At 40.4% G+C, this 25,128-nt stretch overlaps 2 protein-coding genes across 3 annotated transcripts in view; one reads left to right on the top strand and one right to left on the bottom strand.

Moving 5' to 3' along the window:
- Positions 1-24,810, top strand: part of LOC129249186 (dynein axonemal heavy chain 7) — a 104,225-nt gene extending 79,415 nt beyond the window's left edge. Inside the window, exons 30-34 of the mRNA XM_054888852.1 lie at positions 1,955-2,333; positions 7,716-8,713; positions 9,176-9,431; positions 19,663-19,814; positions 24,262-24,810. Of these exons, the coding sequence (XP_054744827.1) occupies positions 1,955-2,333; positions 7,716-8,713; positions 9,176-9,431; positions 19,663-19,814; positions 24,262-24,768 (2,292 nt within the window). The 3' untranslated portion in view covers positions 24,769-24,810. The remainder of the gene's footprint in view (positions 1-1,954; positions 2,334-7,715; positions 8,714-9,175; positions 9,432-19,662; positions 19,815-24,261) is intronic.
- On the bottom strand, positions 12,077-19,558 carry LOC129249183 (uncharacterized). 2 transcript variants are annotated; one of them, XM_054888850.1, is made up of 6 exons: positions 19,499-19,558; positions 19,074-19,409; positions 18,761-19,001; positions 15,146-15,932; positions 13,763-15,064; positions 12,077-12,778 (listed from the first exon to the last, which is right to left on the bottom strand). In XM_054888850.1, the coding sequence occupies exons 2-6, from the start codon at positions 19,366-19,368 to the stop codon at positions 12,179-12,181; spliced, it is 3,225 nt and encodes a 1,074-aa protein (XP_054744825.1). In that variant the 5' UTR covers positions 19,369-19,409; positions 19,499-19,558; the 3' UTR covers positions 12,077-12,178. The 2 variants fall into 2 exon arrangements, with proteins under 2 accessions (XP_054744825.1, XP_054744824.1); XM_054888849.1 differs by lacking the exon at positions 19,499-19,558 and having other exon boundaries at positions 19,074-19,443.
- Positions 24,811-25,128: the final 318 nt, after the last annotated feature.

The raw sequence follows: 25,128 nt of genomic DNA, 5'->3' as shown, positions 1-25,128 counted from the left end.
GAAGAGTATGAACTTTATCCATATTCAGTATATTGCACCACAACAGCCTAAGTGAGATTTTAGAAAACAACAGACAACTACAAAGAGAATGCTCTGCAGTGCCCTCATTTTTACGAAAGGATAGGCATATTGGGTCGCCAATGATTCTCATGGTCGTTATATGCTCGCCACAGGCGTTGTGCCCTTTAATTATACCCAATAGTACTCCCAGGTCCTTCCTACTAAGTTTTAGGAGAAAGATCGTTAATTTCCTGTTTGGTTCTTTCACAAAGCACTTGACTACTCTGCAGGAGCCGAACAATGTCCAGGCACCCAAATAAGACAAACCCTGTTGTGTTTCGCAACACTGTGCAGTTTTGTCTGTCATTCACCGACTAATTTCGAAGAGCAGCGTGGGTTAGCAAGAGCTCTTAGAGCAGCTTGACTGTCACTATGAATTCCATTTCTCTATTATACTGGGAATGGTTTTCAATAATTCACAACACATGGAGCCTGGTAATAGCAGATCGCAATCCAGCCCATACCATTACTTCTCCACCTAATGACGCTCGGCTTACGGCAATTTTTTTTTAAAATCATTTATAACATTGAGCGACTAAATTCAACGTTTTTTGTTATACAGGAAATATTTCATATGCTACACCCATCGAAGGTTTGTCGCTATCCTTTAGCTATAATAGTAAATGCGTATTTTTCTCTTACAGAAGTCATTAAAATAGCGATAATGTTCGCCATTCACTGTTACATTGGCAACGGACTCTTTGAAGAAATATGGGTCGATAATTTCTCCAGCCTATAGGCCGCACCAAACGATAGTTTTCAAAGGATCTAATGGCTGTTCTTAAATGGCTTTGAGTTGCTCTTCAGCTCAAATATGGCAATTTGGCTTATTGACGTAGACATTAAGCCAAAAATTGGCCTCAGTGCTGAATGTTGTTCTGAGCGCGCGGTGAATACTTATCAAAGAGCGTCGATTTTCGTAATACAATTGTACGATTTCTAAACGTTGCTTAGGTGTAAGTCTCTCCATGATAAAATGCCAATGAATATTGAAAAAAAAATTATGTATTTAGTTTGACAGTAGTCACGCGTGATCTGTCAAAAAACCTTATTGGAACATCAAGAAAATATAGCCGTAATGCGGCGAAATGAGGATGCCATCTTCTTCCCAGTCATATCAAAGCTGAGACCACTTCCAGACAACCCAGAATTGCACTTAAGCGAAGAAAATTTACTATTCTGTATATAAAAAGTAGTAACTTACATTAAAACTTTTGAGCAAATATCACTAAAGCGACAAATCGAATAAAATTGAAACTCAAGAAATCGTGTAAAGGACTTGAGTTTTGAAAATTTTAAGTGATAAATAACACTTCACGCCTACATAAAAATTGTTCTTGTTATTTTTTTATTTTTTATTATTTGTCTAAGAATTATTATATTTAATTGAAAAATTACACTAATTAGGAATGTAAGCCCTTTCTTAGCCCGACCGCGTCTATTTTCGAAGTATTAGAGTTAGATTTTGCTGGACAATTCATTATTAAAAATTCATTCGAATTTTGATGCTGGAACGACATCCATCTGATTTTGTTATTCTAGCTTTGTGCGGGAATGACTACGCCCATTTTTAAAAATTTTCTTAATCTCAGTACAAAAGTGACCTATGATAAATTTGAACTTGATCGGATATCTTCTTCTTCTTTGTCACGTTTTATACTAAGCCCGCCTACTCTGCGCCGTTGTTTTTATTTAACTACTACTAAATAGTGAGTTTGTGGAAATTGCCACCAGTGTACTTATGATGCATAAAATAAATATACTAAAGTATTTTTAAATCTTGAATATTAAAGCTAAGTTATTATAAACTACATTCAAATATTATATTATTATACCTTATAATAATATCAAATACATTTCTTTAATATCTATTTTTCACTTGAACTCATTTCAGGATAAGCTCCTCTTTTCACTGATTCTAAATATAAATCTGATGAAAGCTGAAAATCTGATTGACAATTCTGAATGGATGTTTCTATTAACTGGCGGCATTGGCTTGGATAATCCTCATGCAAATCCTGCCCGCTGGTTGGGCATCAATAGTTGGAATGAAATTTGTCGTCTCTCCGATTTGCCCAACTTTAAGGGATTACGCGAACATGTCACTAGCAATTTGAGTGATTGGAAATTGTTTTTCGACTCAAAAATACCCCAAGAAAATACAGCCATACCTAAGCCATGGTCCACTAAATTGACATTGTTTCAGAAGTTGTTGTTGTTGCGTTGCTTTCGTTCAGATAAATTAGTGCCGGCTGTTATGAAATTTGTTGGAGGTAAGTGACGTGAATAAATGAATACATGAAGCTACAGACTTTTGTGCTATATAATACCTGTATATGTGTATACATATGTGCCTGTACTTGTACGTACGAGGGTCTTTTGAAAAGTTCGTGTAAAGTCAGAGGGATGACAATACTGGGGCGTACCGAGATTATTTTTAGTTAGTAGCATCTCTTGGGAGAGCACACACCAAACAACGCTCGTAATTGCTTTTCAACAAACATTTGTATCATAACTTATACGATTGCATATTAATAAGTCTCTGAAAAGAGGAATGTATGACTTTGACACCCGCAATCTAATATACTATTTTGCTTGTCAAGCAGCAGCTTTCAAATGAACGCTACTCATTTTTGGTGACCGATCAGCCAGGCAGTGTGGTTGTGAGAGTCATGAAAATTAGAGCAAATTCTGAAAAAGTAGAAGATACAAGATTTATATTTTGCGCCTTTACAACACTACGTGTGATGATCTGAAATTCTATATTTTTATTGAAAATTTTGGTATTTTTTAGCATAAACTTACAATTAACGTTTTCTCTTATGAGCTTTATTTCTTCTTTTTCCAATGGGTTAAAAAATTCATCTCGCCAGAACGATGGAATTAGCTCGTGAACATTTTTGTCCGATGATTTATTACGATTTTCGACGTGGATTATCAAAACAAGAGTGAATTGATCAACTTACTTCGGGTTTTGCCGTTGAAGCACCACCACACACCACTACGAAACGCTTTGACAACGAATACCAACGTGTCCGTCGATCCTTGCGTCGATCCGTCGTCTAAAAATGGTTCTTGTGCCAGAAACCATCGATCATCCTCATAATTTTCTTTCTCTCCCTTGGGAGCATAGGGCTTTAGCAACAATCGATGCTGTTCGTCAATTGATACGACAAGATCGACATGTGACATATCGCGAGATAGAGGCGTTCTTTGACATTAGTGGGATCTGCATATATGCAATATTCCATGAACATTTAGTCGTCGGGAAGATTTGTTCAGGTAGGAAACCGCATAACTTGATAACTGCCCAAAAAAGAACTCTTGTCAATTGGCGTAAAGAAATGTTGGAGAAATTCAGTCACGGTGATTCAAAGCACGTCTATGACATCGTAAAAGATAATGAATCTAGGGTCTATGCATATGAACGGAGCAAAATTCAACAAAAGTTGTTCGCGGAAGGTATACCTCAAAGCAAATAGTTACTTATTTTTTCAGAAATTCTCTTCACATCGCAATTGTGCCACTAGAGAAACTTAACGTAACAGTAAATTCTGATTGGTATACAACCCTTTGTTTGCCAGAAATTTTCGAAGAATTAAGGAAAATCAACCGCCAAAGACGAATCATCTTTCAACAAGAACGACACACACAGGCGAGTTTTTGGGCACTCAAAAGAACGCATTAATGGGGCATGCGTCTACAATCCTGTTTTGGCACCTAATGATTTCTTTTTTTTCCCGAGCATCCAAAATAAAATATGAAGCCAACGCTTTTCAACGTCTGAATAAGCTGGAGGTATCACCTTCTGAGTGGCAAAAATGCTTCGAAAATTGGTTCAAGCGAATGCAGAATTGTATTGGCTTTCAAGAAGAGTATGGCAAACATGTTCACGGGTGGCTCGAAATTGGACGGAAGGGTTGGTGGGGGAGTATTCTGTAAGGAACCTCCCATCAAACTAAAATTTAGGCTCCCGGACCACGGTAGTGTTTTCCAAGCGGAGGTATCCACAATTAAGGAAGCGGTGGACTGGTTGCTTAATTCGGTAATTACCGTTAAGGAAGTAAATATATATTTACTCCGATAGTCAATCGGCAATTAGGGCTTTGGGCTCGCTGTTTGTGTGTTCGGGATTGGTCAGTGAATGTCTGGCTTCTCTCTCGATTGCATCCGAATACTTCGTCATCAGGCTCATTTGGGTTCCCGGGCACAGCGGCATAGAGGGAAACTGCTGGGCTGATGAGCTGGCTAGACAGGGAACGTTGGAGACGGCTTCGTCGCGAAATGAGAGAATCGGGTCTGCTCCTGGAAAGATGGGCCTCGAGTCAACTCAGCGAGCGCTGGGCTAGTGCGCAAACGTGCAAAGTCGCGAGATCCTTCTGGCCACGGGAAGAACGGGGACGCTTAAGGGAACTCCTAAGGCTAACAAAGCCCCAGCTCTCGAATTTGGTGGGCATCCTTACCGGACATTGTCCGTTAGGTGGTCATGCCGTGAGACTTGGGATTGCCTCAAGTCCGTTCTACAGAAACTGTCTGGAGGACGAGGTGGACTCATCTCAACACCTTCTTCTCAGCTGCCCTGCTCTCGTCTGGCAAAGACTTAGACATCTGGGCTCTCACTTTTTCGCTACGCATGCGGATATAGCCGGTGTAAATACCATACATTTGGTGAAGTTCATCAGTAGCTTGTTGCGGCTAACTACAAACGCAAATCAGTCTTCGTCGGCGTCGTCATAAAATGTATGGTCATCATCGTCTCTAATCCCAAGGCTCCTTCTTCCTTCCTTCTCCTTTCTCCTCTCCCATGTATGGCACCACAACGAACGAATTTTTAATATTTGTCCAAGTGAGCCCTTAGCTAAGGCAGCCATTTAACCTAACCTAAGAAGTATATTGTGAAAAACAATGAAGTCATTTTCATTATTATTTTACTGTATTTTCATTATTGACCGCAAAATGAATAAGGCAACTCTTGTATTGCGACGTATCTTCACCATCGACTGAAGTGATCGATGGGGTGCGGTTCTACAAAAGAAATGTACGCCAAAGATTTTGGTATCCCGATTGAGATTGCAACACCCAAATAACTGAAGCTGCGCTACCTGAAGAGGCTGCTGCCTTATCAGTTATTCAAGTTTTGCACAAATATTTGTGTATGAAAAAGTTATCTGCAAGATGGCTGCTGACTGTGCTCACAATCCACAACAAACGCCTCCTATGAAGTGTTCAAGCAAACAGTTGCCTCTGTGTCTGACAGATATTTAATTAACTCTTTGATGGACGTATACGCTTGCTGCAGTATTTTTCGCCTTCTTTAAATACACATGTGTGTGTATATCACATACATACAGACATAAACACATGGATGCTTGTGATGTCTTCTCAATAATGCAAGCTGAAAAATGTATGCCGAGGGGCTATTTGAGAAATATGAAAAGCAAAATCTATGTCTGTAAAAAGATGACTCTTTTCCATATTTTACCTTTTCTAACATTATATATCATGTCGGATGTCATAAATGGGTGGATGATCATTCTGGGTTCGAAGCCCACTGTCAACATGAAATGTTAAATCATAGACAAAGTTTTTTCCAGCAGCGCACTATGGACCAGAAGACTGAAATGAGTGGCCGGAGCTCTGTAATCCTAGGCTAGGAAAAAGTCACCTAAGTGTGGGCCATATTTGAAACTAACTAGCACGTCGCAGCATGGCCATTACGTTTCATAAATTAAAATAATTTCTCATACGGGGTGATTCAAGAAGAGCGTAATGAATATAAAAAAATTTGTTGAAATTATTTTTTTTTATCATATTTTATCATGCTTTTTAGTCTATGCCATTTATGTGTGAAACACAATATCCGCGAGTTCTCTGGCAACGCAGGATGTGCATTAGGCCGGGTCGATTTGTGGGGAGCCAAAATATCGCCCATTGCTCTGCGAAAATCATATTCTAGGGATCAAAATAAGAAACTTTGCTGAAGCAACCATACCTCTAAAACGAATTCTGATGTCCCCCAATTTGGGTCGAACTTTTTAGTTTCTTTTCTCATGGCCAAAAATGGTGATATTTTGAAATGATTGTATGGGGAACCCCCCAGGGGAGTTCCAGGGGGATTGCCACTGGCATGGGTGGATCGGCCGTCCAAAGTTAGTGGGGGTCGGCCATACATTTGGACTCGATTGGAGCACTCTAAAGGGGTCAAAGTGGGATTTTTCGTTCGACCCAAATTGGGGGACATCAGAATTCGTTTTAGAGGTATGGTTCCTTCGGCAAAGTTTCTTATTTTGATCCCTAGAATACGATTTTCACAGAGCAATGAGCGATTTTTAAATCGACCTGCCCTAATGTGCATATTAAAATTCTTCTTGATCTCTTGACATAGTTCGGCCTTGATATCATTTATAATGCGCATGATTTCGTTCTACAGCTCTGGAATCATCTCCGACTTATTGACATAGATCATATCTTTCACGCAGTCCCAGAGAAAGAAGTGCAAGGGTGCCGAATTGCAAGATCTCGGCTGCAATAGTGCCAAAGTTAATGATTTACACTTATTTCTATCGTTTGCGTTTTGCCTCAGTTCAGTTCAGTTGAGATCATGATCATGAGTGAGTTAATTCGTCATGCAGGCTGCATCGCCATGATCCTCTTAGTCCAGCTCTGCGTCTATACCCTTATGGGTTCTACTCCAAAGCTATCGTTGGTATTTCTTAGGCTGGCTTTCTGAGGGTGTCCATCCAATGAGATAATGCGTCCTGGGAACTTCGTTCGCAATAGGGTCATTGCTTGATGCGTAGTGTGGCAAGTGGCACCGTGCTTTTAAAACCACGCTTTCTAATGCAGACCATAACAAGCTTGTTTCATGACACGATATATTTATCATTTACCGTAACAGTGTTACCAGCATCATCTTCGAAAAGGTACGGTCGAAGTTCAGACTCGGTCGGGGAGCGAGCTTAAAAACCATACCAAACAGTGACTCGTAGTGGGTGCACAGTTTTTCTTGAATGACATGTAGATTTTTAGTATCCTAAATGCGGCAGTTTTACTTGTTAATGCGGGCGGCCGCTGTAGCCGAATGGGTTGGAGCGTGACTACCATTCGGAATTCACAGAGAGAACGTTGGTTCGAATATCGATGAAATACCAAAATGAGGAAAAAGTTTTTTCTAATAGCGGTCGCCCCTCGGCAAGCAATGGCAAACCTTCGAGTGTATTTCTGCCCTGAAAAACCTTCTCATAAAAACCATTTGCCGTTCGGATTAATGTTGCAGTCCCTCAGTTTGTGGAACAACTTCAAGACGAACACTACAAATAGAAGGAGGAGCTCGGCCAAACACCTAATAGAAGTGTATGCGCCACTTATTTATTTTACTGCTTAACGCATCCCTTTAGGTGAATATTTGCTTCATCGCTCATGACGCAATACGCGAAATGTTATGCTTGCCAAACAATGAGTTTCATAAACGGTTTAGATCACTTTTACGCGCTATTCAACTGAGTATCGCTCCACAACTAAGTTTTCCATAGTCTGTTGTACCAATTACTTGAAAAAATTAAATTAACCTATCACAAATAATTGTTGTTAAAGACCTCGATCACCCTTCAATCACTCTATACTTATAATCCTTATTGTTTGCTTTCTCTTTACAGAACAACTTGGACCCGAGTTCGTCGATCCGCCACAATTCGATCTAATGGCCTCATTCTCGGACTCTCATTGCTGTATACCATTAATTTTCATTCTAACACCAGGCTCCGATCCCACAGCAACACTATTGAAATTCGCCGATGAACAAGGTTTCGGTTCTAATCGTCTATTTTCACTCTCGCTCGGTCAAGGTCAAGGACCGATTGCTACGAAAATGATAGACGAAGGCATTAAGCTCGGCAATTGGGTTGTTCTGCAAAATTGCCACTTGGCCAAGAGTTTCATGCCTATGTTGGAGAAAGTATGCGAGAATTTGGTGCCCGATGCGACGCATCCAGATTTTCGCCTCTGGCTCACCTCATACCCAGCTGATCATTTTCCCGTTGTTGTCTTACAAAATGGCATAAAAATGACAAATGAACCGCCAAAGGGTTTGCGTTCAAATATAACGCGTTCGTTGTTAAGCGATCCGATCAACGATCCCGAGTGGTTCGAGTCGTGCAAACAGACACAGACTTTCAAGCAATTAATCTATTCGCTGTGCTTTTTCCATGCAGTCATACAGGAGCGTCGTTACTTCGGTCCCATCGGCTGGAATATTCCCTATGAGTTCAATGAGACTGATTTACGTATCAGTTTAATGCAGCTGAAGATGTTCTTGGATCAATATGAGGGCGTGAATTATGATGCTTTGCGTTATCTGACTGGGGAATGCAATTATGGTGGACGTGTCACGGATGATTGGGATAGACGAACATTGAAAACTATACTGAATATTTACTATAGTCCTGACGTGCTGGATCTGGAAAATCGCCATTGTTTCGATGATGAAAACATTTATTATATACCAGTTTTTAAGGAGTTGGAGTTGTATTTGAATTATACGCGCGAGTTGCCAATTCAAACGGCGCCGGGTATATTTGGATTTCATGCAAATGCGGACATCATGAAGGATCAGCATGAGACGGATATGTTGTTGAGCCATACCTTACTGACACAGGTAAGCGTACACAAAGTTGAAGAGGGAAACAGAAAGAGTAATAATGCATACTCGCCGCTTGATTTAGTAAAAATAGTTAGTTCATGTTTTTTTGACCGAAATTATTAACAGTGTTTTTTTGTTATGCAAATCAATGCATTCACAGGATCGTTTGGTAAGTCTGCATTTCAAGTAGTTATTTGAAAAATATTAGTGTTTCAATATTGTTTTGCTCGTGTTATTGTTGCTTTCTCACAGGATTTCTATGAGCGTCGTGTAAGTATGGAATTTTTTTATATTGAATTCCCGTTCTGTTTCTTTACTAAAACTCAAAGCTTTTTCACGCTTTTTACATACATACATGCATAGATGTTGGAAAAATCCCATATCTATTATATTGAGACCTTATCCAAACGTTACCCTGAGAATCTCTTCCTACCCACTGCCCCAACCCATCCTTATATTCCTTGTTTCTTCCTTAAGGACACTAGCACTTCGTCAGCTGGCGATGAAGGCGAAGGCAAGAAAGCTTTAACACCCGAAGAAGTGGTGACCAATGTTGCCACCGACATACTCAATAAGTTACCCAAAGACTTTGATCGTGACGCTGCTATTTCACGCTACCCAACGAGCTATCATCAAAGCATGAATACTGTACTCGTGCAGGAGATGACACGTTTCAATGCTTTACTCGTCACTATTCGATCCAGTTTGGTTACGTTACGTAAAGCGATTAAGGGTGAGTGCGAAAACAAAATTGATTTATTTTGTGCTACAAGGAGAGCTAATTACATACAGTTGCGTGTACTAAATTAGTAGCGCGATAGTTCGACCAGTTTTAGCTACTTTTCTTGTTATTTTTTAGTATTTCGTATAAAAATACAGTTCATCTCGGTCTCAAACTTTGTACCAGATTTATAAAAATTCGACAGATTTTCGTGAAAATTTTAAACTTTTTAATCAGATTTAAAAAGGAAAAAATCTGAGTACGCAGTCGTATGGCTCATTGAATTCTTATAAAGGGTGGTTAAGTTATAAGGGCCGGTGTTGATTTTAAACAAAATACAATTTTTTTAAGAAATTATTATCATTTCTCTTTATTATGATAATATTGGTATAGCTCAATTACGTATGGAATAAAATATAGACCAAATGGCCGCCGCGGTCTCGGCGGCATACCTCCATCCGATGGCCCAAATTTTCGATGACGCTGAGGCATAATTGAGGTTCTATGCCGTTAATGTGCCGAGTTATCTCATCCTTTAGCTCTTGAATTGTTACTGGTTTATCAACATACAAATTCTCTTTCAAATAACCCCAAAGAAAAAAGTCCAACGGTGTCAAACCACATGATCCTGGTGGCCAATTGGCATCGTCGCGACATGAGATTATTCGGCCATCAAATTTTTCGCGCATTTTCGTTAGCTGTGTGACAAGTGGCACCGACCTGTTGAAACCACATATCGTCCGCATCCATATCTTCCAATTCGGGCCATAAAAAGTTCGTTATAATCTTCCGATAGCGAACACTATTCACAGTAACTGCCTGACCGGCCTCATTTTGGAAAAAATACGGCCCAAAGATTCCGCCGGCCCATAACCCGCTCCAAACAGTCACTCTTTGTGGGTGCATTGGTTTTTCGGCAATCACTCTTGAATTATCATTCGCCCAAATGTGACAATTCTGTTTATTGACGAATCCACTGAGGTGAAAATGTGCCGCATCACTGAAGATGATTTTCTTCGAAAATTGGTCATTCACTGTTGCCATTTCCTGCCACCATTCTGACCATTGACGACGCTTGAAGTGGTCAAGAGGCTTTGGTTCTTGAGTCAATTACACCTTGTAGGCTCGTAAATGCAAGTCTTTATGCCTAATGTTCATCAACGACGAGCGTGAGAGGTGCAATTGTTGGGCACGATGACGAGTTGAGGTGGACGGCTCTTCAACCACACTATCGCGAACAGCAGCAATATTTTCTGCAGTACGAGCTGTACGAGCATGCACTGGTGTTTTCACATCTCTTTCAGACCCGGTTTGCTCAAACTTTTGCACAATTTTTCCGATTGTACGCACATTAGGACGATTAAATTGACCGAAAATATCACGAAATGCGCGATATGCATTTTGATTTGAACGGCCGTTTTCATAATAAGCCTGAATAATTTTAACGCCTTGCTCGATTATATATCTTTCCATGGTTCAAATTGAATTAGTCTGGGATTAAAAAGTGTCAAATGAAATGCAGAAAAAAACTTGACTTTTAGGTGTGGTTCACATTCAACATCGGCCCTTGAAATCTAACCCCCTTTACAATAAAGTGTGAGTTTAAAGTCCATTAAAAATCTAGTTGATTTTTGAAATTTTTTTTTTGCTAACGGTGGCGAGCATTTCCTTCCAAATAAAATACTTCCGAACATGTAATTTATATGGAAGAAATTTAGATTTTTGAGTGACTTCAAACTCTCACTTTCTTGTTCTTCTTATGCGGTTTTAGCCGAGTTTAACAAAGCGCGCAAGTCCTTTCTTTCTCGTGCTAACCGGCGCCAATTGGAAACACTAAGTGGAGTCAAGTCTCTCCCCACCTGATCTTTTCAACGCAGTGAAGGCCTTCCTCTTCCTCTGTTACCACCAGCTGGTAACGTTTCGAATACTTTCAGAGCTGGAGCGTTTGTAGACATGCGGGCGATATGACCCAGCCGACGGAGCCGCTGGATCTTTATTCGCTGTGCTATGTCTATGTCATCGCCTACGATATCCGCCTTCGCCAACGTGCAAAGGCCCAAAAATTTTTCGTTATTCGGGCAGGTTATTTACTCACGATGTCGCAGTGGATGGAGGATGCGTGAATAACGTGCATTCGTAATCGAAACGTATTTCGAGACTATTGCTTGTCGTCGATTTTGTTCACGTTCCAATATTCGAGATATACAGGTATGTGATGCTGCAAGGGAAGATTTGGAGATTCGTTCATGGTCTGATTTTGAAAATCGTCGAGGGCAAGCAATTTCTGTGTACGTTGTCTCTTATCGGCGCATGCTGAACAATTATTTTTTTGCAAATAATGACAGAACATCCTCCCTTCAGTACACATACATGACGCTACGCTGCACACGACCACAGAAGTCATGGCGATGCTGCGAGATTTATTCCCTACTAAGCTGAGAGTCGTTTCGATGACTTAATCTGGCCGCCCAGGTCGCACGATCTTACCTCTATGGACTTTTTTCTGTGGGGATACCTCAAAGGTAAAGTCTATGACACAAACCCAGCGACCATCTACAGATCGATCGCGAGGTTACTGCCATACCGACCACCTTCAATACCATTTAAAAATTTCGGAAATTTTCTTTTAAAACAATTAAAAATATATTTGTGCCAAAATTTATAAATTTCTTTAAATCCTTCACACATGCACATATAAATATACGTATAATTCTATCTTCACATCATTCATTGACTTCTAGCTCCTCCTTCTCTTCCTATTAGAGCTCCTCTTGGTCATCATCCTCGCTAATTAGTACCGACTTGATATTTGCGATCTCTCGTATTTGTACTGATTTCTCATCCATTTCTGTGGAAGCGTCTTCCGTAAATTCAATTTTTTGTGCAGTTTTAGCGGTTTGTTGACTTTTTCTTTTCATTGAAGATGGTTGTTTTGAGCTGCCCGACTCTTCTTCACTGGATCTACCAGTGACTAGGTCGAGTGGTGTAGTTGTATCATGGATTTCGGTGAGATCATATTCCGTTTTAATATGCGAAGATGTTGCTGATGTTTCTGTGATTCCACCGAGTGGAACTATTCCAGTATCGTCATTTGTGTCTTTGAGCTGGGAAATTTTGTTGCAAATTTCTTCTATGATTAAGCGCAAGCCACATTGATCGCTTGAACAACTTTGAACGCTTCTACTTGTGCACAATTCCTCTTCGTCCACACTTTCATTGTCTTCTGCTGGGCCTAAAAAGTTGAGAAGCTCTTTATAGATGTGATTTACAACTCTTGCTTTTAATTTATCTTCATTTTTTACGTCCTCTTTATCTTCTCCGGTTGCTCCGGACCCGGCATCGGAAAAATCAAAAAGGAACTGTAAAGAAGAGTGGAATTAATATGAGTAGCGAAAATATATGAATGGAATACCTTTAAGGACATTTACCTATCTTCATTAATTAGTAGAACCTAAGCCTACGGCTAACTGAGTGCAATGTCCTTCAAGCTGAACTAGTTGGGTTGGTGCGTGACTACCATTGGGCAGTGCCCGGGGAGGGAACCCTGGGCGTGAAACATCAAATGATAGAAAAAGTTGTTTGTAGTGCAGTTGTGTATTTCTGTCATGAAAAAGCTTCTCATAAAACTGTAGGTCCCTTAATTTGTGGAAAAACACAAAGACGCATACCATAAATAGGAAGCGGAGCTCGGTCAAACTCAAAGCAGTAGTTAGTAGTGTTTTGGTTTAGGGACTCGCCGGTTGTAGCACAACCGATCATTATCTACTCTGATATTTAAGCTGCCTTTAAATCTCTGTAGTGCAATAATATTTTCGTCAAAGCAATAATTGAGTGTAGAGCTATTCTAAATGTGCTGTGCAAGCGGTGAACCAGAAACATTGTCTAAGTTGCTGTATATAGAGACATTCCTGGAAATTGCATCGCGGAGGTGCTAGTGAGGTGGCAAACTGATCTAAAATCAGTCAACTCGGTCCTGCATGTGGGCATCATTTTATCCTCAAGCAAGCTATGGCTCAGGTCGGTCTATATCACGAGGTCAACAATAGATGAACCACGGAGCCCTCTTGTGAGGTAACTAAAATCCTCTCATGAAAAGCCCAAAATTGTGCAGTATAGCAACAACACACCTGAGCTTTCAAGCTCTAAGTTAATCAGTCTTTGTTTGACTTGATATGCAGTTACTTTTTGTGCTCTCATCGTCACGTAGAAGAATCAGGATTTAATAGCTTTTTGGAGGATTAAGTCAAAAATAATGCCAGAAAATACAATTAGCACGACACAGCTAAAACAATTAAGTAAACAAAAGAGTTATTGATAAACATCAAAATACAATATAAACTTACTGCTTCAGGAATGGGCAGGCGTTCAGATACAAAGCTGTCTATACTCTTATAGCTTGGTGAAGCTACTTCATGTTTCACATGGTATTCTGATTTAACGATGGACACCACTTTTTCCAATTCACTGGAAGAGCGTGATGAAGATTGTACGAAATTGAGAGGATTTCTTGGCGACAACAGATTTAATTGTGAGGGAGATTTTCGCAGTTGGCAAAATTGATTCATGTGTTCACTTTCGAATATAGAACCTCTTTGGAAAGTTTCTTCAATAACATTATTGACTAAATCTTTCACCATCTCATTAGCCAGACGCTCCACTGGCGTTTTCCAACGCCGCCCAGGCACAACTTGTCGTATCAACTTTCGTACCAAAGCTCTGACTTCGCGATCTTCCTCTGGACATTCGCATGCGGTACAAGAGCAGGTTGAATTCTCTTCCGAACTGAAATAATATAAATCCAGATCGAGTAGACGATCCACAATTTCGTTTGCCGTAAACGTGCATATATCGTAGGGTTCCAATAGTGTGAATATGTTTGTGAATAGCATATCGATGATATAATCTATTGTTTCCTTGGTTTCAATCTCTTTCAATATGTCATTTAGATCAGGAAATATTGCTTTCTTGAGTTTATAATGCAAAGAATCATAATTCAATGGATTTTGTATGACATACAATGAATCTAACCAGCGTTGTATGTCAGTATCGATAACTCGTGCCATGTCCACAACTTCAGCTTCCGCCTTATCATGAGCAATGCCTGGAATGTCATTTTCCAAAATCATATTAAGATACTTGCGGCATATGTCGGCACTTGCCATATAGGAATCAGTATATATTTGCTCATAAATTTGGCGCATTTCATTTTCCTTCTGTCGTAGTCCGGCCTCGGCGGCTTCACGGCGCCAACGCTCCTTCTGCGCCAGCATAACAACATATTGAAGTAGGCGTTGCTCTTGCATGCGACCCAGTTCCTCGGATAGGAAGCGCATAAGCCAGCCGATGGTGCAACCTTCATATTCGTGAATCATTGCCTCCAGTTCCTCTTTATAGAGCTCTTGTAAAAGCTGTTGTGCATGCTGCTTGTTGATTTCTATCGATTTGCGGAATTCCGCGTATTCAGGATGTTTAAGATCGTCTGCGCTTGGTATTTGTTCTGTGATCTCTTGGATTTCCTCGGATTCCTCAAGTATTTTTTCTTCTTCGAGTCGATTAATGGTATCCGATTTTATTTGAATTTGTTGGGTCTTTTGGATGAGACATTTCGGCATTATTTTCTGTTTTACTGCTTGCTTACGCAACGTCTAAGAATTATGAGAATAAGACAGTAATGTGAGATATTTACATACATAATTAGGAAACACTACACAATATTGCATACTCACCGATAGTGTTTCATACATCTTTTGAAGATTTTCATCAGAACAAAAATTTTGTTCGATTTCCAAGAAACGTTGCTTGGGTGTCGCCCATTTTTTAAGCTTCGCGAACGGACACACAAGCTTCGTAAATTTGACCGCACGTTTCTCTAAATCATCCATACGCGCTTCGAATTCCTTGCGGCCACCTACAAAGTGTCTGCGGGAAGGATTGACGCCATACCGCAACTGCGGTCCATAGAACTCTGAGTTGGGACTACCCAGCTGACTGAGAATATTCTCTTTTCGCCAACACTTAGGTACACGACGACGTTTAATTTCCAATTGACGCATTTCCCTGTCGTATTCGACTTGGTTTTTGTGCAATGAGGCATCACGACGCGCTAGTATCTGCTCATAACTCTGCTCGATGCGTGTCTTAGATTTCGCATGCATTTCCTCTTCGCGTTTATTAAACATACCAATAAGAATTTCGAGTCGCAACATCTGACATTCTTGTATATACTCTTCGCGCTCAATCCAATGTTCCCATTCGAAAGCCTGTAAGATAATACTGTGTTCGGGTGTTTTAGCTTTTTCTTTTACTTCTTCTATTTGCCGGCGTAGATTCTCTTTTAGTGCCTGTGCGAAAGCCCAGCGTTTTCGCATACGTTCTAGTACTTCGACTTGATATAAACCGGGAGGACCGTCGCCAGGCAATATGGTGGGCAATTTAAAAAGCTCTATTTGCTCTAATTCATCCTGCTTATTCGATACATCGGGAAGAAACGGCAGGGTTTGCGCAGATGATTCGCTTGAAAGAAGAAAGAAATAGCACATTTTGGCAACTGAGAAATTTTTGGGAGATAACGTTGTCTTAAAGTAAGAAAAAATTATAAATGTTTAGAATTTTTTTTATTATCAGATTTCTTTCAAAAAGTTAATTTATTATAGCTTTAGAGTAGTGATCGGCACGCTTAACTCATCGGCTAACTGAGCGCTCTGCCTCCCAAGCCTATTTTATGCCACAGACATAAAAAGCGTTAAAGTCGCAGTATGACCAAGGAGCAAGCCAGAATTTTTTTATATCTTTATAGAGAGGAAGTTTGAAGAATTGGTAAGAAATCATTGAACCATCGATAATGGCGAGATGAAGTAAGATCTTCCACAAGCGAGCTTGGCTGGCTGAGAGAGGCTGCAGATGAAGAAAACTGATGTTACCTGTCATGTCCGACCATCGCAGATTCTCCAGCCCTTAAGCAGAAGGGACTGTAGGCAGATGATTGTACTGTTGACGGGCCACTTTCTGTGGGCGAATCACATGGAAAAGGTAGGTATCTCAGACAATGCACTCTGTCCAGCTTGTGGAGAGGAGGATGAGACGGTGGGCCACTTTCTGTCCATACGCCCGGCCTTTGCTCGAATCATACTTGAGGTCTTTGGCACTGATGTGTTCTAAAGCGACCACCTGGGCTCCTTAGCACACAAGTTCTACTCAGATTTCTTCGGAGGTCGGGTAGATTTAAAGAAAATTAAAAAGGGAACCCGAGTGCAGTACAAGGGACTTAATTGTGCAACAAATAGTACTGTATGTGCTAGTTCGTCCCAACAAAACAAAAATGGATATTCTTTAATCGGATTTGGACCCGATTAGATGTGCTATCTGGCATGCAAGTTCTGTGACTCATCTTTTGTGCTTCTATTCGAAACAGTTTTCTTAAAGTGAGAGGCTGTAAGATGCGAGCAGTAGACAAGCATTGGTGTTCATATCGGGCATAGAGGTGTTTGTATCGGGCAGAGAGTGCCTTTGCTTATCTGTTCATCTTCTATGCCATATACCCTTATCTACGAACGCCCGTCGTATCCGAATGGGTTGGTGCGTGACTATTATTCGGTAGTGCACGGGTCGAAACTCCGGACATGAAACACTAAATGATAGACAAAGTATTTTCTAATAGCGGTCACCCTTCCGAAAGCAATGGCAAACCTCCGATCATATTTATGCTGTTCGGAGGTGGCATACAACTGTAGGTACCTTCATTTGTGACAAAACATCAATTCGCACACTATAAACAGGAGGAAAAGCTAGGCCAAATACCCAGAAACGGTGTACGCTCCAATTATTATTATTATTATTGTTATCGGGCACCCATACTGAGTACGGTCAACTCATTTATAGCTTGGCTGCTTTCGTTCGCTGTGTTCGCTTTCTGAGGCTTCACAGCAATCGAGTGATTTTATATTATAGTGTCCTGTCTACTGGTTGCGTTCATTAAGCTTATAGGTGCTTATAAACTATTTTTAAATATCTATTTTAAATATCCACTTCGACAAAAATTTAAAATATGTCCGTTTTGATACAATACACGGGGAGGGGAGGAGAAAGGGAGTGGGAAGGAGCCAGATAGGTGGACGAAAAGAGGCTTTGGAATAGAGGATGATGACCAATAGTGGCGATTTACGTTTGTATTAACCGCTTCAAGCTACTGATGAATTTCACCAGATGTGTGATATTTAAATCTGCAATATTCGTAGGTTTAGCAAAAAAGTGACATCCCAGATGTCTGAACCCTTGACCGACGAGAGCAGGGTAGCAGGTATCTTTCCAGTAGCAGGCCACAGGTTCTCAAGGGAATCTCAATCTTCTCATTTTACGATGAAACCGTATCCAGGGTCCCTTGTTTTGTAAGCTCACCGGCCCAGCAGTTTTTCTCTATGCCTAGAACCAAAATGAGCTTAATATCGAAGTATTCTGATGCAATCGAGAGAGAAGTCAGGCAATCCCCGACTAATTACGAACGCACAAACAACGAACCCAAGGCCTTAATTGCCGCTTGGGTGTCGGAGTAGATATTTACCTCCTTTACAGTAATTACAGAAGCAAGCAACCAATCCACTGCTTATTTAATTGAGGCTACATCTGCTTTGAAAACACTACAGTGGTCCGGAAGCCTAAATTAGAGTTTGATGGGGAGTTCCTCGCGGAATACTTCCCCATCAACTCTTCCGTCCAACTTCGAGCCATCCGTAAACATGTTTGCCATGTACCGCCTTCAAATGTTACACCCCGCTCACTCTTCCCTTGAGGGAATATGAATGGAAAAATTTCCGCTCGGACCTAGCGAGGGTGTACAATGATCTAGCACCATGGGATGAACTCGAAGTTTTTAATAACGCTAGAGTGCCCATAGCTTAATTCTAGATTATAGCCCGAGCACCTCAATCTGATTGCGGTGCGTGCAGTAGCAGTTTGCCGTGTTGCGTTGGCTGAATTGTGCCCTACGGTTACTTCTTACGGTTCGAAACCATATCAGAGGGTATTACAAAAAAAGCCACAGCCGAGGTCGCCTTTTCTCGATAGTGAGCGAAAGGCACTAAGCTTTTTCTTATATCCTAGGCACGTGAATCGTTGCCTCATGAAAGTGTATAGGCGTGTCCAAGCTTCAACTAGCGGGAATTGCGCTTGGCGTTAAGCATTTTGTGGTTACTCTTAGAAGAGCAAATAAAAAATGTAGATTGTGCATTAAAATTTATATTTTTTAGGTTTTTTTCAATTTCCCGTACATTAGTTCATTTTCGCAGACTATAAACTGATTTCAGTTGAAGTTTCACATTTTCGAAAAAAATTCCATCTTCACTCACCGGTACAACGATTGCGTGCCACGCGTCTTAAATGGCTTCTTCTTTTCCTCTTCGAAAAATTTGCCATAAGTGAAACAATCTACCGGACTGCCTGACTTGGTGGAAGATTGACTTAACTTTACTTCAATTACATTCACCTTTGTTTTAGGATTCAAGTGATGCAGACCCAGAGGCTTGGATTTACATTCGCTGGGTGACATGACAACATTCGGTACGCGTCTTTCGGCTGGATTGTTGGCGCCTGAGAAGGGCACAATGGATTAAACAATATTTTTGCTTCTCCTATTTCCTAATATGTTTCGTAATAAAGTACCTGCTTTCATGCGCGTCGATAGGCGATCGACGCGACTTTCCAGCGAATTCGTTGAGCCGGATTTTAAGGAGCTACGGTCACGCGCTATCGCAAAATCGTTCAACTCCTTTCGTATGGCGAAATGTTCGAATTCAGGTTCTTTCGAAAACATTATCTCATGCCTTGGATATAGCTTGACGATCCCAGCATTCTCATGCCCAAGCCTCATCGATTTTTGAGGGCCCTTTTTACGAGGCGTTATGTACTCGGAGTCGCACATGCGATCTGCACTTGGACGACGACCAGCGTAGGGCATCGTTTGGCATAGAAGTAATTAATAAATTCGCCTTTTTTTTGCTTAAAAACGTAAACAAAGTATAAAAATATTTAGTTGTCAAAGCGAAAATTCTAAAATGACTCAAGAAAATCGATTTTTTCACACCTACCTTACATATACATGTGTATATGTATGCGTTTAGTAATAGATTTCAATTTGTTATGGTTTCGTCACGTTTGCTTTTATTGTGTGCACAGGCTTCCCATTTACTTTACGCCAAATCAGCATAAATTCTATTTATTTCTGAATTTATTACTTTTTTATGTGACACAGGTCTTGTTGTGATGTCCGCCGCTATTGAGGCTGTATATCGTAGCGTATTGATAAGCAAAATCCCAGCGATGTGGGCTGGTAAGTCGTATCCGAGCCTAAAGCCACTGGGGAGCTACATAAGTGATTTTCTGCAACGTTTGGATTTTTTGCAGGTAAGTTTTCTTTTCACCACCCCTGTCATGTATAACAAGTCGCTGTTGCCAAGCAATGCTTTGATATGTTCAAATGTTATTGTAGTTGTTTTGGGAGGTGTGAGATGGGCGGTTATACATACAAGTATGAAGTACTACGAAGGGAAATGGGCCATTGATTAAATATTTCACCGTCTAAACGTAATTGAAATACATTAAATTGGGATAATGTAACGGATTTCTACCCAAATCTGGTGGATTTGAAATGCTTAATAATATTTATATGATTTATTGTTTTATGAAGCATCAAAAGGTAGCTATTTTTAGTACTTTCAAACGAGTGGTTAAAAAAGTAGTAAAAAAAAAAATTAAAAATATGAAATACTTATATAATGGTTGTCAAAAAAGTCTTGCGGTATTTTTATTGAATTTTCAATTGTTCATAAAATTGGTTATAATAATGCGATTTAAATCAAATATGTGCCGTTTTGTTCGATGACGAGTTCCCAACGAGATGCCAACTTTATAATGCCCCTCTTATAGAAGCTCGCTTCCCTATTGTCAAAAAACTTGGAGAGCCAATTTTCACAGGACTCTCTTGTGGACAACTTCCGACTACCAAGCTCGTTCGCCATGGACAGAAATAGGTGGTAATCACTTGGTGCGAGATCCGGACTATACGGTGGATGCAAAAGAACCTCCCATCCGAGCTCCTGGAGCTTCTGGCGCGTCACCAAAGATGTGTGTGGCCTGGCGTTGTCCTGATGGAAGACAATTCGGCCTCTGTTGATCAAAGATGGCCTCTTCTGCATGAGTGCTGCATTCAAGCGGTCCAGTTGTTGGCAGTACAGGTCCGAATTGAGCGTTTGGCCATAGGGGAGCAGCTCATAGTGGATGATTCCCTGCCAATCCCACCAAACACACAGAAGAACCTTCCTGGCCGTCAATCCAGGCTTGGCCACCGTCTGGGCAGCTTCACCGCTTTTCGACCACGACCGTTTGCGCATTACATTGTCGTAAGTGACCCACTTTTCATCGCCAGTCACCATCCGCTTCAAAAACGGGTCGATTTTGTTGCGATTCAGAAGCGATTCGCATGCATCCATACGGGCAAAAATGTTTTTTTGCGTCAAGTCGTGTGGCACCCATACATCGAGCTTCTTTTTGAATCCAAGCTTCTTCAAATGGTTTATAACGGTTTGATGACTCATGCCCAGCTCTTGGCCGATGCTACGGCTGCTACTATGCCGGTCTCTTTCGATCAATTCAGCGATTTTATCGGAAATTTCGACGACAGGCCTTCCGGACCGTGGCGCATCTTCGATCACCTCTGCACCAGAACGAAAACGTTGAAACCATCGTTGTGCGGTGGAAATGGAAACTGTATCGGGTCCATAAACTGTACAAATTTTATTGGCAGCATGAGATGCATTTTTGCCTTTATCGTAGTAGTACTGTAAAATATGCCGTATTTTCTCTTTATTTTGCTCCATGCTTGCGACGCTATAACTCACGAACGACTAAAAGCAAACAACAATTAATCAAACACGTGTTAGCACGTGAAAAGAGCTTTCCAAAAAGCTCTAGCGTGAACCGATGCGACGAATACAACTAGAACTACGCGCTTGCAAAGACAAGCGTGCGAAAATACCGCAAGACTTTTTTGACAACCTTTATTAAAACATAAAATATAATAATTTATATTACTCGAATTTGTATCATAAAAATCTCCCTGTTAGAGGAAATAAAAGCTTTATTTGCAAAATTGGTTATAAGAGTTCCAAGTGTTCGCAATACCTTTTCGTATAAAATAGCTTAGCTTGTATTTGCCGCAGAATTGCGTTTTAGTGTAAAAAAAAATTACAGCCAAAAATGGCCGACACGCAAGCTATTATCCGAAAGGATATATTAGGCAGAACCTTAAGTGGTAGTTCGCAAACTTCAAGGTTGATAGAAAAATGTATGATATGCCAGTAGTTTTGATTAAAGAAATTTATATATTTTATAATGGTGATGCCTGGGACTTTACCTGCATAAAGCAACACAATTTCTATCAACAATCCAGCTAGAAGTATTGAAGCAGAATTGTGTTTCTCATTTGCTGCCTTTTTAGCAATAAATTTAGGTTACTCTGGCGAATAATACCCCCAATACCTAAACATTTTTCTTGAAATCAAAAAATTAATCAAAACACGAATTTAATACAATAAACTCCATGCTTCGGCACAGTTACGGGACCCCAGAAATACAAAATCAGATCCCGAGAATTCCGGGATCTGTAAATTCTCGAAAATTGAAATCGTTGACCTGCTTTATTAGAACAATCGAACACTTTCACTTCTTAATCTATAATTTTTTATTCATGCAGCCGAACGATGCTATCTTTAAGACCTTGCATCAGTCCTGAATGAGCCACGAGCCGTTGATCTTTCAGGAATCTACACAAAATAAGTTAAATCGTATCTGCGAGGCCAAGGCGGCTAATAAATCGATTATCGAATTTAGTACGATATCGATTATTTGCTAGATAGGTAGATAGATTTGAGCGTTGCACTTTGACCTCAAGGTCTTTTTTGCCCTCTACTCATCATACTACCTCATCGAGACCCAACTGCAATTGACCGAGATTTTTCAACCTTCTCCGAGCTGTAGTACCACATTCAAAAAGATGGGTTACGAGGGCAGTTCAATAAGTATCCGTGTTTGATGACAGAGGGCGTTGCTAAGGGAAGTTGGTGTTAGCATCGTGTGCTGCCATCTATCAAACGACGTGATTTTCGCTATAATGGAAAAAGAACAGTATCGTTCGGTAATTCGCTTTTTGTTTTAGATGGGAAAAAATTCGAGGAGATAAAAGCAAACTTGGATGCTGTCTATGGAGATGCTTCCCCATCAATGACCACAGTTAGATATTGCTGCGACGGATTTAAACGTGGGCGAATATCCGTTTTTGATGACAAGCAAAAAAGACGCCCGGCAGACGTGGTTACCGAGGAAATCATTCAAAAAGTCCATGACATGACTCTCGCTGATCGACGAACGAAAGTGCGCGAAGTAACAGAGACCATAAGTGTGGAACGGCTATCAATATTTTATATATAAGTTTTTTGTTTTTTTTTACTTACTTTATTTGCAATCTGTCATGTTAACATTCAGCAAATGTGATCAATTTTTATTAGTTAGCGATTAAAAAATTGTTGATCCGATGGGCTCACAAGGAACAAGAAGCGGATGCGGCTGTTTACTTCGAAGCAGTAGAAGGAATTTTTGTGTCGAGTTGATGAAACCTGGATTCATTATTACACACCAGAAACTAAGCCAAAATCAAAACAATGGACTCCCGGTGAATCTGCTCCAAAGAAGGCGAAGACAGTCCCATTGGATGGAAAGGCCGTAGCCATTGTTTGGGATGCGAACGGCGTCATCCTCATGGATTTTCTAGAAAAAGGAAGAACAATCACGGGACAATACTACAAGGAGTTTTTAGACCGTTTTTACAACAAATTGAAGGAGACACGACCGCATTTGACGAAAAAGAAACAGCACATTGATCCGGAGTTGTCGCCGCCAAACTGTATCCGTTGCGTTATGAATTGCTGCCGCACCCCCCGTATTCACCCGGTCTAGCTCCCGCGACTGTTTTTGTTCCCTAACATGAAGAAATGGTTTGCGGGAAAAAAATGTAGTTCAAACGAGGAAGTTATCGCCATGACCGAGACGTCTTTCAGAGTATTCGAGAAATCCTATTTTTTGGAGGGGTTAAAAAAATGGCGTTGTTAGAAGTGTATCTTTCTAAAAGAGTTCTTTAAAAAAAAACAAAAAAAATTTTTAAATGGTGTATTCATTTCTAACACGGGTACTAATTGAACCCCCTCGACAGAAACGACAAGAGTTAATGGCCCATATCCCAATCCTGTGTACATAGATGACTGCGCAACCAGCAATGGCTTGTTAGAATGCTCGTGAGCACAAGCCCACTCGGATATGGCACATTGTTCTTTGCCTTGCTAAAGCATTAATTTATTAACATTCCGTCTACTAAAAGTAGTTTACAGCATTCCTTTAAGAAATCGGCAAAACAATTTTTCTATGATACAGAATATTTTCATATAGAGGCTTATTATTAATATGGCCAGAATATTTTCACATAGAGGCTTATTATTAATAGCGTCAGGGATGCAGACTTTGCAAAGACGAGGAAATGTTTTTGCTATGAGGACATTTTTCCGAAATTCCCCGATAATTTTCTAATTCGGGAAATCAACATCACTAATTTCCAATGCAATAAAATTTTCACAGCTTTTATGACTAGTTTGACGACGAATATCCCATTCGCCATTTTGAACATCAATTTCGTTATAAATCCTATTATTTCCCTCTTGCAGCAAGCGAATTTATTGAAGTTAATTGACACCAAATAATCGTAGTAAATGACCTCAATTAAAAACTAAATTCTTTCTCTTCCCAGAAATGGTTCGATAACGGTCCACCCACCACATTTTGGCTTTCTGGCTTTTTCTTTACGCAGGCCTTCCTCACTGGTGCCCAACAGAATTTCGCACGTAAATACATTATTCCCATCGATTTGTTGGTATTCGACTACGAAGTGCTACGCATGGAAGAGGACCAAGTACGTGGCGTAACAGCACCAGCTGATGGCGTATATGTGTATGGTGTGTTTCTCGAAGGCGCATGTTGGGATCGTGCAGGCAATTGGTTGGCAGAATCGCGTCCACGTGAGCTGTTCGATTCCATGCCAGTGATCTGGATGAAACCTGTGAAACGTAGCGATCTCAAAGAGCGTCACGTCTACATTTGTCCTCTTTATAAGACAGCGGAACGTCGTGGTGTGCTCTCCACCACGGGGCATAGTACAAATTTTGTGGTGGCTATGCTGCTTGAATGCAATCCGAATACGAAACCTTCACATTGGATTGAGCGCGGCACGGCATTGCTCTGTCAATTGAGCTTTTAATTGGAATTGTAACGGAAATACATGGACTTGCGAACATTTTTATTTTAGCGTGATTTTTTTATATACATACATACATACAAATATATATGTATATTTTAGTACAAGCTTTTACATACCTACACACATTCTGCGTTTGCGCTGAAGGCGACAAGCACAATTTATTTTCGTTTAAAAAATATATATAAAATAAATAAAAATAAATAAACATTGAATTTATTTACTAAAATGCATGCCCCTAAGCTATTTCCTCTCTGGGACGTAAAATAAGAAATTTAAAGCAACTTGAAAAGTAATCAATTTCAATTTCTTAAATGTGGCTTTCAAGCTTTGCCGCCTGGTTAGAGGATTATAAAAAGGGTA

Source organism: Anastrepha obliqua, chromosome 5, assembly GCF_027943255.1.
Source record: "Anastrepha obliqua isolate idAnaObli1 chromosome 5, idAnaObli1_1.0, whole genome shotgun sequence".
Taxonomy (NCBI): Eukaryota; Metazoa; Arthropoda; class Insecta; order Diptera; family Tephritidae; genus Anastrepha; species Anastrepha obliqua.
Note: the sequence above shows the minus strand (reverse complement) of the source record. Positions and strands in the feature narration are given on the sequence as shown.

What these genes read in the sequence shown, in the direction of transcription:
- LOC129249183 (XM_054888850.1), bottom strand. Translation starts at nt 19,368, where the DNA reads ATGCCCTACGCTGGTCGTCGTCCAAGTGCAGATCGCATGTGCGACTCC. An exon ending in AGATGTATGAAACACTATCG is followed by an intron (nt 15,065 to 15,145) that starts GTGAGTATGCAA and finishes CATAATTCTTAG; the next exon opens with ACGTTGCGTAAGCAAGCAGT. An exon ending in GCCTGCCCATTCCTGAAGCA is followed by an intron (nt 12,779 to 13,762) that starts GTAAGTTTATAT and finishes TCTTCTTTACAG; the next exon opens with TTCCTTTTTGATTTTTCCGA.